This window comes from Dufourea novaeangliae, unplaced genomic scaffold, assembly GCF_001272555.1.
Source record: "Dufourea novaeangliae isolate 0120121106 unplaced genomic scaffold, ASM127255v1 scaffold11, whole genome shotgun sequence".
In the NCBI taxonomy this organism is placed as follows: Eukaryota; Metazoa; Arthropoda; class Insecta; order Hymenoptera; family Halictidae; genus Dufourea; species Dufourea novaeangliae.
In genome coordinates this window covers 1,982,128-1,995,112 of record NW_015373895.1, presented here as the reverse complement: position 1 = coordinate 1,995,112, position 12,985 = coordinate 1,982,128, and the positions used below count along the sequence as shown (strand labels likewise).

General features: G+C 32.4%; 1 protein-coding gene across 1 annotated transcript in view; it reads right to left on the bottom strand.

Annotated features, from left to right (window-relative positions):
* The window catches only part of LOC107191367 (icarapin-like), an 80,921-nt gene extending 79,527 nt beyond the window's left edge, over positions 1–1,394 (bottom strand). Inside the window, exon 1 of the mRNA XM_015580397.1 lies at positions 1,165–1,394. Coding sequence (XP_015435883.1) covers positions 1,165–1,228 — 64 coding nt within the window. The 5' untranslated portion in view covers positions 1,229–1,394. The remainder of the gene's footprint in view (positions 1–1,164) is intronic.
* Positions 1,395–12,985: the final 11,591 nt, after the last annotated feature.

Genomic DNA, 12,985 nt, shown 5'->3' with positions numbered 1-12,985 from the left:
GAGAATATAGCCCAATTTGTTCTCTTTATGGACATATGTTCAAAAATATGGACACTTTAAAATTGGACGTATGAAAATTAATTGAAGTGAACGCTGTATCGAATTACACCGGCTCTATCGGCCAAGCCGTGTGGTACTACATAGGCTACCCGGTACGGCTTTGGGCCGTTGGAGTCGATGGGCTTCGACGCAGCGTTACTTCAATCAATTTCATATGGTCAACTTTAAAGTCTCCACATTTTTAAAAATTTGGCCATAAAGAAGACAAATAGGACTACATCCTGAATTTTGTTCAAATTTTTCAATTGGGTCTTACTATTAGAAAATTACATTTCCTTAAAACAATTACAAAATAAATGTTTAAAAAATATTTTCTTCTATCTGAAATACTTTTGATTAGGTACTGTTGTGTCCCTACTATAAGCATCCACAAAACTCATTTTGATAAGTTTATTAGTTCAGCAGATAAAAACAAATTGTCTATTCGAAAGGTTTGTTTTGGAACTCGCTCTAATACGATTGTTGTGATTAGTCGCTGGATTACACTGACTCGTCTTTCACATTTAAATATCCACGGTTGCATGATCCGTTTCCGCAGATTGGATATTTCGTTGTCCAATATTTCCAGAGAAAAAAAATGTTATCCAGGAATCGAATCTTCCGCGGAACACGTACAACAAACAGGCCTATGTTTAACGGACGTGACTTTTCGGGCACCCTGTACCACCCACGTCAATGTAGTTCGCCCCCTCGCGACTACCCTTTTCACGCATGCTCATTTCGTTCGGAACAGCACATTCACCTGTCACGCGACAAGACCCACGAATATTACGTTAGTAATCGTCGAGGAATTCTATCGGGTAGTGTTTTGATCCCTCCACGCTTGTGTCTTTTTCGGCAGGGTCACATGTTACGGAATCACAACACAATTAATAATCGAGGGTACATCGTACGTCGGACGTGTCGAGTAGAGAGGAAAACTAATTTTAAAGGGAATCCCGGCAAGATAAACACAACGATAACGATCGACCACCGCACGTGATCCGCAACCCTGTGTTGTCCGTTACACTGATTACTTTTGAACAAATTGTCTTTTCACGCACGCACTTCCCGTAGTAATTGTATCACCGGAAAACCGGCATTTGGAAAATTCGGAGTACTCACCGGGGAAGCTGTGTACACACGCGACGAAGCACGCCGCGAATAGAACGCCAACAAGGATCTTCATTCTGGTCTCTGTTAATCTGCGCTCGTCGAAAAAGCCGCTCGACAAAGTTTCTGCGACGATGACTCGAATACTACTGACGGAGTTCGGCTACTCTGCGAACAGGACTGTCACAGAACACGCGAGGGGATCAAGGTCACTCACGGAACCAGCTCACTGAGAAACTCGCTGACACTTTGCGCTACGACTTTTGTGCCGTGCCACTCTATATATATGTATTCGGTCGCTCGCCGTTCGGCCAATCGCGGCGAGCCTTCAGGTGGTCATGTGACACCCGTGGCCTCGTGACCGTACGGCGCGTCGCTTGACTCATGCTGCAGTTTTTCTTGATAACTGAACAAACGTAAACTATTATTGTGTGCATCGCTATACGGTGATGAATTTCGTCCAAGATTACGTAATAAAATCGATTACGATAATAGCAGCTTCTTGCCCTCGGTAGTTCCAGAATTTTAAATGTATGAGTTTGCCGCGATGACGGAAGTACAAATCGTTTGTATGGTTATAGTGTGAGCAATTAATACTTGTAAAAGGTCCACACGTGTACAGTCAGCCACAGGTGTTCTATACGTTGCTTAAACAATGCAAATCGTATCATTAGGAATTGCAGGTGTATACATTTACTTTTGTTGAAGAATTATCAGAAACCCCACATGTCATATACACATACAATATATTGCAGCCGTGTACGTGACAAATGTTTTCACAAAGAAACTACAAAGACATTTGGTACAAATTTCTGGTTAATCGGTTCAGTTGTCATTGATAGGTCACTTAAACAAATGTAATGAATGTGAAATATTATTGCAATAAAAATAATCTCGTTGCCACGTATACGTCTACTTTTATATTATGCTTGAAAAGTAAATCTTATTATTTTAATAAGAAATATTGTAAGTAAGCTATGTAAATATTATACCTTCAAAGTTTTAACATAATCTATTAAGTGGAATTATTTAGTTTGGTTTATAGTATAAATTACAATGCGAATATGTCAAGGATAATAGAAGTTACTTCAAATACTTTTCTAAATAAATTCAGAATTCTTATTTTTCGTTTATATTATTGATTTTTTTATTCACGGTGATTTTATAATCAAAATATTACCTGCAGCTTTTGTGTTTCTGTATGTAGTTATAATTCGGAAATTTCGGAATGAAGGTTCTTTACAAGAAAGAACTGTTAATTATCATTTGTAAAATGGATAAGAACAATAAAAGACTTTAGGTAAGGCGTTGTTTTTTATAAGCTATTTTATATTACAAATCAATTACCTATCGATTTAGTAAAATTGAATCTTTATTATACAAGCCTCTGTTATCTGAACATATTACTATTTAAAAACTTGTCACCGAAACAAAAATGTTTTTTGTATCACATTCAGAATTTGTCCTATAATGTTCAAAGTTAATAATAAAACAGCAATGAAAACTAATAACAATAGCGAAAATAAAATATGAGCAAATTATATATTTGGAAACTTGTAATTATTGTCGTTATACACAATTTTTAATGAAACGAATTCAAACTTGAAAAGTTGTTCGCGGTATTCAGCAGTTTACTGATACGGCATGCATACGTTTTTTTGAAAAATAATTGTTTGTTATATTTCATTTCCTTGTGGGTTACTTAGTATCTTATTTAGAATATAAAATGTGCGATAGGCATTCTTAGACAACATTCTCCTATTCAAACAATTGTCTCCCTGTTAATCATGTAATTAATCCTTACATACGATTTCGCAGTACTTCATAATAAATCATTGTATTCATATACAAAACTTTTTGAAACTTTAATAATAAAAAAATTTCATTAATCAAACTAAGGTACTACGGTAAATTCGATACAATTTTATCAATGGAACATAGGTTTGTACTATTCATATAGTAACTCAGACTCTCCGAAGATAATTAACCCTTCACAAGTATGTTCAAAAGTCAAATTGTTCGAATTAATTTTTTTTATTATCCCCAAGATATTTTACATGACACAAATGAAACATTATAAATGCAGTCTTTATATAAATATGTGTGTACATACATTACGTTAGTAAACTAGACCATCATGCTCGATTTAAATAGAATGCAAACTTAAATACTTAAATTGAAATCTCTACAAAGGAACTGTCATTCCAAACGTACGTTCAATTTTACACAACTACTTAAACATAAAATTAGTTTCCTTTGTCAAACACTGATAAACAAATTACTGATCGTTACTAATAATTTCTATTGAATAATATATAGGTTAAGAACATAATATATGTATTATGTAGTTTAGAAAATGTTTTTGCATAAAATATTATTCTATTAAAACGCTTACTTCTAATTCTTATTAATTCTTCGAAATTATCTACAACAGCTATCTCCTAATCGTATTCAGCAGTACAGATACATTGTTGGTAGGCTTTCCATAAATTACCTTTGCCATAGGTTAATTGACGTTGGATACCTTATTCATAAGTCACAGTCTCGTAACGTGCTGGAACAATTATTAACGAGACCGTAATCATGGCGTGTCGCTGATTGCCGTAGAATGAACCGTGTAATTGGCTTCACTGCTTCCGTCTTAAAATGTTCCTATCCGCATATAGATACTGATTGTCACCGTTAAACACCAAGGAAATGTAAAGAAAACGGTAAAGGAACAAAAAGGCTGAAATCGTCCACGTCACGGTTCGTTGTATCGCACGTTTCTGGAATATTTCGTGTCATTACGTTCTGCGAACAAATACAACAGCGATTTCTGACATTGTTTCGAATGACAAGGCTGGTAACCTTTTAAAAGTAGATGAGTGTATTTGTGACGAAATGTATACAATTCGTACATTACTAACAGGGCTATTCCTGGATTAGTGGCTGCCTTTATTAATTTAATATTATTCAATATTAAATGAAATTTAAATTAAAAATATTAAATTGAATTAAATTATAATTATACACACAATTTTTTAACAGTTATCATGCAAAAGGAATATTTTTTAATTTTTATTTTCATAACATGAAACAAAGATCCTTAAAAAATAAATGGTTTTATTTAAGATGAACATTTTATTCCACATATAAGTACAAAAGTAACGTATAGTGTTTGTAATAGTGATGTTATAGTTGATAAATATCGAGCATTAATTACATACACGAATTTAATCCAATAAAATAATTCGGCTGCATATACAGATAGTTCTATTCTTGTTGCATACGCATTGTGTTACAAAGATTTATATAAAAACTTCATTTGATTGAATTCTGCCTGTCTATAATTTGATTAATTATCAAAAAAGATGTGATTACTATTCTTATTAGTCAAAATTTTACATTATAATAAACGATCTGCGACTGCCCAGGTGCGGGTACACCTTTTGTACCCCCGCCAGGAAAGACCCTGATTTCATCGGAACGAATAAACGTACGATTACATATTCGGTAAATCGACTAATATCGGTAATTTTCATTAGTTACACAGTACCTACAGTTGTGAATGTGATGCAGATACTTTACATGTTTCTAAACTGCCGTGTTATTTCCTAACGAATTTTTATGAAACATACGGTTACATAAGCGGTATACGATAATAGCAATTTCACAGATCGATGTAACGAATTATTTCATATTGGGTGTCCCACTTATACTGGCATCTACATTATTTCCATTGCTGGTGAAACTAAGAAAATATGATTAAGAGTTGTTTATATTCGGGTCCTCCAATATTTTTGTTACACCCTGTATACGTGGTAGGATGTAAACATTACGTAAAACATTCGAAATATATCGTTCGGATCACAGAACGTTCGGTTAACAAAGCGTTCGTATAATGGAGGTTCTACTACATCGTGACAGAGTCGATCAATGCTCTCGTTGTTAATTTCGAGGAAAAATCGTATATAACGGATGAGAATACGATTTTTATGAATTTCATTTAATATTACTGCAATGCATCAAACATTAAGGTTGTTACATTTCTTGTGATTAAAATGATCGTTCGTGGATTTCAACAATTATTCCAGTCTATCACGTTGTAAATTATAACGGTAGACTGGCTAGAGTAATCAGAGGAAGTAAGTACGACGCTAAAATACCAAAACGATATTCACCTCGCAGGCTATCCGCGAAATATTACGTTCCGCAAAATCGCCCGTCGTTTTCGAGGAAATGCAGTCATCTCGACATTCGCCGCGAGACATACATGCATAAGTAAGTAATGTAACATGGACGCAGTTGTGTTAATGAAAGTTCCCATTTGTATTCCGCTACAGCATGCTCGCTCGGCGGACACGGAACGACTTGCATGTGCGGCTTTCAGTTCCGATTGTTTATACTACTATTGAAGAGGACCCTCTGGTCGAAACGTTAAAAAAATAGGGGATACTTATAAATTTGTTAAAAATAATAGTTTATAACATATCGTTAACCTTTGAAGGACGGGAAGCCTATTTGTAGATTTTAAACTGTTTTCACTTTAACATATCATACATAAAGGTTTTTTCGCTCACCGAATTGAAATTTCATTTGAGAATTAGGGTTTAACAGGTCATAGCTGTTAATATTATTGATATATGCAGCTAAAAACATATCGCCTGTTTTGTGTAGTCTTTAGATATTATTCTCTTATTTTACTACCATGTTGGAGATGCTTGTCGATTTTTTTACAAAATCTGTACAATAAATCCTCGATGAGTGTTCGAAGGCTCCTCGGCACTGACAAGGAGAGGTCCCCAGGTGTAACGCTGACTTGCAATTTTGAAGCTAATAAAATTTGTCATAAGCCGCATATGGCCATTGGTTTATGAAACATTTAATATTTAGTGCCGAGGAGCCTTCGAACACTCATCGATACAAACAAAAATACAGTACAAAAAATCTTTTTCACACGGAAATTCCTTCTTATGTATTGATTATTATTGTTACTTATGAAATTCGAAATGTATTTTACATAGTTTTTTTTTACAAAATGGCTATTCTTCTCATCCAAAGCTAAAATAAAAGATGAATTCTCTGATATTTATCATTATAGAATCCACCATGTGAAAGTGATCCAGAATTTATTAACACCCTGTATACATTCCTTCTATGTATATTACGAGCAAAACAAAATCCCTTCGCATTAATTCAGTATGAAAATTACGTTCTACGGGACCACAGTGCCATTATAATGTCCTTTGAGGCGACCTTGCATAGTTGTAAGCGCAAAGGGAATGTAAGTCAACAGAATTAGGTGTGTTACAAAATGTATGCTAACATCAATGTCCTTATTTCTAATCATATAAGTTCTGCTATCGCAAAATTGATTATTATTATTTATTTATGCAACAATCGACAATAAATCTTATTAGATATAAAATTTAAACCTCCCTTTATAATCAAATAAAAGTATTTTTAAAAACATTTTAACTCAATAATAGTTAATTTAATATGAAGTATAAAATGTCCTTATTTCTGCCCAGTGAAAATGGAGGTGCCAAAACGAAACATTGGCGAACAATATTAAAGATTCCGTAAGTTTTTTTTAATAACAATGCAATTTCCACGTGTAACTCATGATCGCAACAAAACCGCTCAAATTACATTTCTTTACGATGGACACAGTTATTATGTTTATTTCTATTAAAATGCTGCCATCTATTGAACAGCGAGCTGTAATATTTTGAACGAAAATACTGAACTAATTTAAATAATTTTTTGTATAACTAATTTATTATTTTACTTTTTACACTAAATAACAAATATACATACTGAGCAGAAATCGGGACGTGAGCAGAAATCGGGACGTGTTTAGAAATAGGGACATTGATCTTATTAGCAGAATTGGGTAGAATTTTATTCGAATAATTATTCGACAAATGTCGATTTATTCATAAAGAAGTATTATTTTATTACAAACATTCAAATTTCCACATTTAAACAATGAACAATGACGAAATACTTTTTTTATCTTTCATTCATTATTCGTAATTTTTTATCTTGATAATCAGTTTGCCCATCTCTGGTTATTAGTGGCTAAAAAGATACAGCACTCATAAACTTTTATACATGTATCTTTTTGGTTCATTTCTATTATTATGTTCAAAATATATAATGCAGTTTCACACGATAAAAATTGTCGTTCGATTATCCGAAAATTCTGTTGTCCAACACTTTTTCTCTCTTTATTAGTTCCGATAATCGAGGTTCTATTGTACTTAAGAGTAACAGTTGCAAATGTCGATATAATAATACAGAGACAAGACTACAGTTTTTGCGAGATTCAGTAAATAAAAGCAATGCGTGGGATATAGCGAATAGGACAGTGGTGTAAATTTTGAAATATCCTGTAATGGCGTGCGAACGATTCACTTTCTCAATAGAGCGTTTCACAGTGGCTCGTTGAAACTGCTCGTTGAAACCGTAAAATAAATCGAACGATCATCAGTTGCCATAGATATACATATATCGTATGGAAGACTAGGCGCAGGCGTTAATTCGGTGTCTCGTAAACAACGCGGCTTGCGTTCAAATGTACGGGGGATTTCCGCTGTTTTATCGAACACCATAAAGCTACGTAGATAGTACGTTCATATCATGATTCCGACAAGCAAATAACTTCACCGTATGATCTTGTTTCAACTGGGACAGGCTTTTTCCCTTTTCTTTTATTTATTTAAACCATATCTTTGTGAAACAAACATTTGTCTGTCGATATTATCAGCCTGATTCTCAGAAGCAACGAAGCACCTCGAGAGTAATTAGATAATATCTTTTTATTCTTTACTTATGCTAACAATTATGAAACATGAATAAGGCAAGAGTATTTCTAAGAATGGTGCTAGATTGTACTTCGTAAAATTGCAGGTTTTCGAATAACAGATATCCAATCACGATTAATAAAGTAAATATGATGTATATTAGTTGTTCTGCTAGTTAGAAGTTTGAACAGTAATGTGCTTCTGTGTTTACCTTGATTAGTGCATTAATTCGGTGATTGTTTAACTATTCTAAATAAATAAACAGTATGGTAGCAAAGAAATAATTAAGCATACTTTTAAATTTTAATTTAAGTTGAGCCATAGCAAAATTGACTTAATAAAATTGTCCAAATTTTACAAAAAAAAAGAAACAAATTCTGAATGTCATTGTGCCATAACAAAGTTAACTGAACACTAAATGTCTTCCCCAACAGGTTACTCCTTCCTGCATCTAGAGCTCTTTCTATAGAATGAAAATTTTGTTGAGGTATTTATTTCAGGTACCTTTATTAGGTATTCTTTATTTTGACGTGCCAAGGTGACCTTAAATTTTTGAAGGTCCTTGCATATTTTTCTTAATATCACGTCGCTGCCTCTAGAGAAAACTCAAGGTCACCTGGAAATACCATTCTGTAGATAATTGTTGTATTCGATGAATTCATAGAATCTAGAAATACCAATGTTTTTCAAAATGGAATATATGCGTTAAAATTCCATTCGAAAAAAAGTGTTAATCCTAATGGTATACAGGGTGTCCTATGTCGGGTAGTAGAACCGAGCAGGAGATGATTTTATAAGAAAAAATAAATCCAAAAAGAAGAATAAATTTTCTTTTTACAAGGCTTGGTTTTCGAGAAAAACCACTTGGAAATTTTATCAAGTACGCGTGTATTGATGGTGATTATAAGTAGAATCGGCGTGTGATGAACAGACGCGTTAATCGAGTCCCTTTCAATATTGAAATTTGACAGTGCATAGACATTTCAGTTGCACGCGTATGATGCGTATCTAGCAGATTTTGAAATTTTATTATCTCGGAAACAAAGCATCATAGACGAAAATGTTAACTCTTATTTTCAATTTGTTTTTGCATGTAGAATAACGTCCTGGCTAATCGTACTACCCTACCTAAGACACCCTGTATATACCCAGTTTATAGGGTGAAAGCACTAGTATTCGACCACTTAAAGCTAAACTTGAACTAAAAGTATTAAAAAAATATAAATCAACAATGCTATAAAATATATGTATATCAACTCATTAAACACAAAAGATGCATTATTAGAATAATCATTAAAATTCAATTAACTAAATGTTAATTCAAAAATGTAGAAAAACTTAAAAAAATATTTGAAACTTTTAAAACTAAAGCTAAAGTAAACTTTTAATTTTTTAAATTATATTTGTTCTAATTTTTGGCAGACTTGAGGAAATGTGCATCACTTTTTATTTTTTCGCCAAATTCTGAACAACTTTCTTTCAAATTAAAATATATAATTAATTCATTTTTTATAAGCTCAACTGGACATCTATTTCGTTCATTTTTCCATTTAGTTGACATGACACTAAAAATTCTTTCACGGTATGCTGATGTTGCAGGAATTGAAAATATACGAAACTACTTTAAAACTATGTATTCATACATTTATCATCAGCACTTTTTAAAATCATGTACTAATTGCTACTTGATGTTTTGAACCTTGTAAAATGTTCAGAACTCTGAATAGAGTCAAAGTTTTTTTGAATTAATGTTACTTCATTAAAAAGGTCATCCATTTCAAATCCAGCTTTTCCTTTAGCTTCGAATCTTCAATAACTTCAACAAATTTTTGGTATGTTGAAAATGAATTATTTAACAGACTTAAAAATAACGGACCTTTGGCATTTTTTTCTAAACTCAAAAAAGGACAAGGACAGGAAAGCTGATTAAAGGACTGTCCTTTCCAAAAAAGGACAGTTGGTAACCCTACTTTTATGAGATCCTGGGAATGGGGAATATTCTTATCATTTATATTTTCAAAAGGTACATCGTATTTCTTAGTTGCTCTTTTTAGTTAAGGAAATAATATTTTTCAAACTTTGTAGTTAATATTTCTAAAAGGAATCTCTTAAATATTAGGTGTGCCAATAGGTAATCCATATTTTTATAAAATTCTATTTGCTTTTAACAATATCTGTTATTTGCCATCAATAAACTACGTATTGTTGACTGAACATGAAATTACAAAGGTATTCTGAATTTAAATTCTACTACCCACTTACTGTAACTGTAGTAAATCATTTATAGACCTAATAGAATAAAACTTGTTTCTGTAAGAATCTTTATGAAAATTAAGTTTTAAGTCATACAGCAATTATTTCGATTTAATTTCATTTCAAAAGATTTTTTTACTAGATTACTAGTGATTTCCCTAACAGATGGTGCAAACTAACGAAACTTTTTTAAAAGTTGAAGGCCGATAATTTTAAATGGCATTGGTAATTGCGTTAATTTCATGCGCATGCATTATAGCATTATCTTGCTGTAACGCTTTCACAGGAAACGCCTGATGATCGTGTTCCTGGAAAATAAGTTTTTGGGGGAAAATTCACGTCGTTTTGTTTTAAAAAAAATCTTGTTTTTATGAAAATCGTTACTACGGAAAATGAACTAACTATTTTTAGTTGATACGTGTCAACACCTCATTATCGGTTAATGGTGCAATAACAGTAAGCGTGATGCACTGAGACTGGTACCAGCACAATTGTGCGACGCACATGTTGAGTCATCACGGCTGGAGATATCGTCGTTACAACGCTCGTGTATGAATACATTTTCCTTGGGTGTATAGCATATCTCCAACGGTGACGTGCTCGGCGAGTTTCGTGTATGAATTGCGTGGTTCGTTCACGGAAAACCATGGAAAAATGTAATAAAACGATTTCAACCACAAAACTCGCTCATGGGAAGACTGAAACCTTTTTAAAGATCATAAATGTTGAATTAAAATTAAAACAAATATTGCTATGTTTAGGCGTAGCAGTGATATATTTTTAGCAGATACCGTAAAAAAATGATTTTTACTTCGATGATTTTTTTGTCTAATTTGTAATGTAAAGTTGTAATTGACATGCTTGCGAATTTATTATTAATAATAAAAAAAAATTGAAGAAACCTGATTTAGTACTAGAAAATTTCGAATAATTGAGGTTTTTGAAGATCCCGGTAAAATTAATCCACTACCCAGTTAGCATATGACGCCTTCAAGATGTCCATTTTACGGCTATTTTAGGTCCAAGACGGTTTTAAGCCGTCTTCAAGGCGTCATGTGTTATCTGGGTATGGACACAAAATTTTAATACATATTATTTATGTATTTTACTCCCATTTTCTGTAACAGAATTACAATGTGTGAGTTTACATACATCTCGAATGGTATTTTTTATGGGTATTTAATTTAAATAACAATGTAATACAATGGTGGTTAGAAGTGAGCTTATGTATTATTTACATGTTTACAAACTGTTACGTCGTTAGATATGAAACGTGGCGATTTCACTAGATAGGTACATATATTTGACGTTACTTTGATGTATTACAATTTCCTTAGACAGCAATTTTACTTAGATACATACATATATTTGACGTAACTTTTATGTATTAAAATTATTCACGTAGCTCCTTTCTGTATTTAAAAATTACATAGTGTATTCTACTTACTTGTTTAAAGGCACAGTAGCGTACAAAAAGGTTACCACTTTCCTGAGTTTTTAATTTTTACTATTTCTTAACATCAACTTGAAACCTTAATATACTGGGTTTTATACAGCTTTTAATTCTGTGTCTCAATATATATTAAACACATACTAAAGTTTCAAGGTGACGTTAAAAAATAATACAAATATAATAACCCGAAAAAGTGGTCACTTTTTTGTCAGCAACTGCATATAACATAACAGTAAAATCAATTATGTTGAGCACTGACGTTAAGTGAGGTAAAGAATTAATCTCAGTTAAATTCGGTCACTTCGTCCACGTGCATTAAATGATGGATATTTCAGCCAAATTCATAAATAAACTTTATAAAAATGCATGTGAGTTTCTGCTAAAAATACTATTTAGCGATGATAATATTCGGCGAAGAGTTGGCAGCTAAATGTGTCTTCGAAAACGTTTCTTCAAATTCAATATGATGATTCTGTAATAAATATAACATGATTATAACATTTGTTTTTCAATGAAAAACATGTACAGAGTTCATTTAATCTTACTTTGTCTAATGCAATTCGTATAATGTTCAATATAATATTTACTACCTACCTATCGATAATAATACGTCGATAATAATTCATAAGTATCGGTTAGTCTGATATTTCGAAATGTTGTAGGTAATGACATGATTTTGTGCAGAATCATGCAGATACAGAAAAGTGACATTTATGGATATTACTCACTGCACTTTTTAACTTGTACGGTATAAAGGCATTAATAATAATTAGACTGCGGATTTTTATGTAAAATAAAGTTACATAAAGCAATTCTTGAAGACAAGAATTAAAGTATGAGTTTCTATCATTATTGAGTTAAGAATAAAATAGAAAAGTCGTTGCATTCAATGAAAGTTTTGTCTATTACTGTATTTTACAAAACTCTAGAGTCTATAAATGCATAAAATCCGAAGTCTATTAATAATACTACTCGTATGACCATGAGTGGATGTTTTTAAACATATTACTTTGTTTTTAATACACAATTAACAAATAATTAAGTTGTATCAAGGGGGTCTTCCCAGATAGCACCGTACATTCAAAGGACGTCAGGTTCGTGTCCAGTTTAAAAACATATTAAATGTTTTTAAACATTTTACATATAGTTTATATCTACCAGATAACCGATTTGTCAAATTATTAAGCATCATATCCGAATACACAATTAACAAATAATTTCTTCAATGCTTCCTCAATGCTTATTTCCATAACGTATCACCAATTTATTAAAATTCCATCGAATAGCCTTTTCATCGAGTCGCTCCTCAATGATTCAATCGAATCGATTACATTTT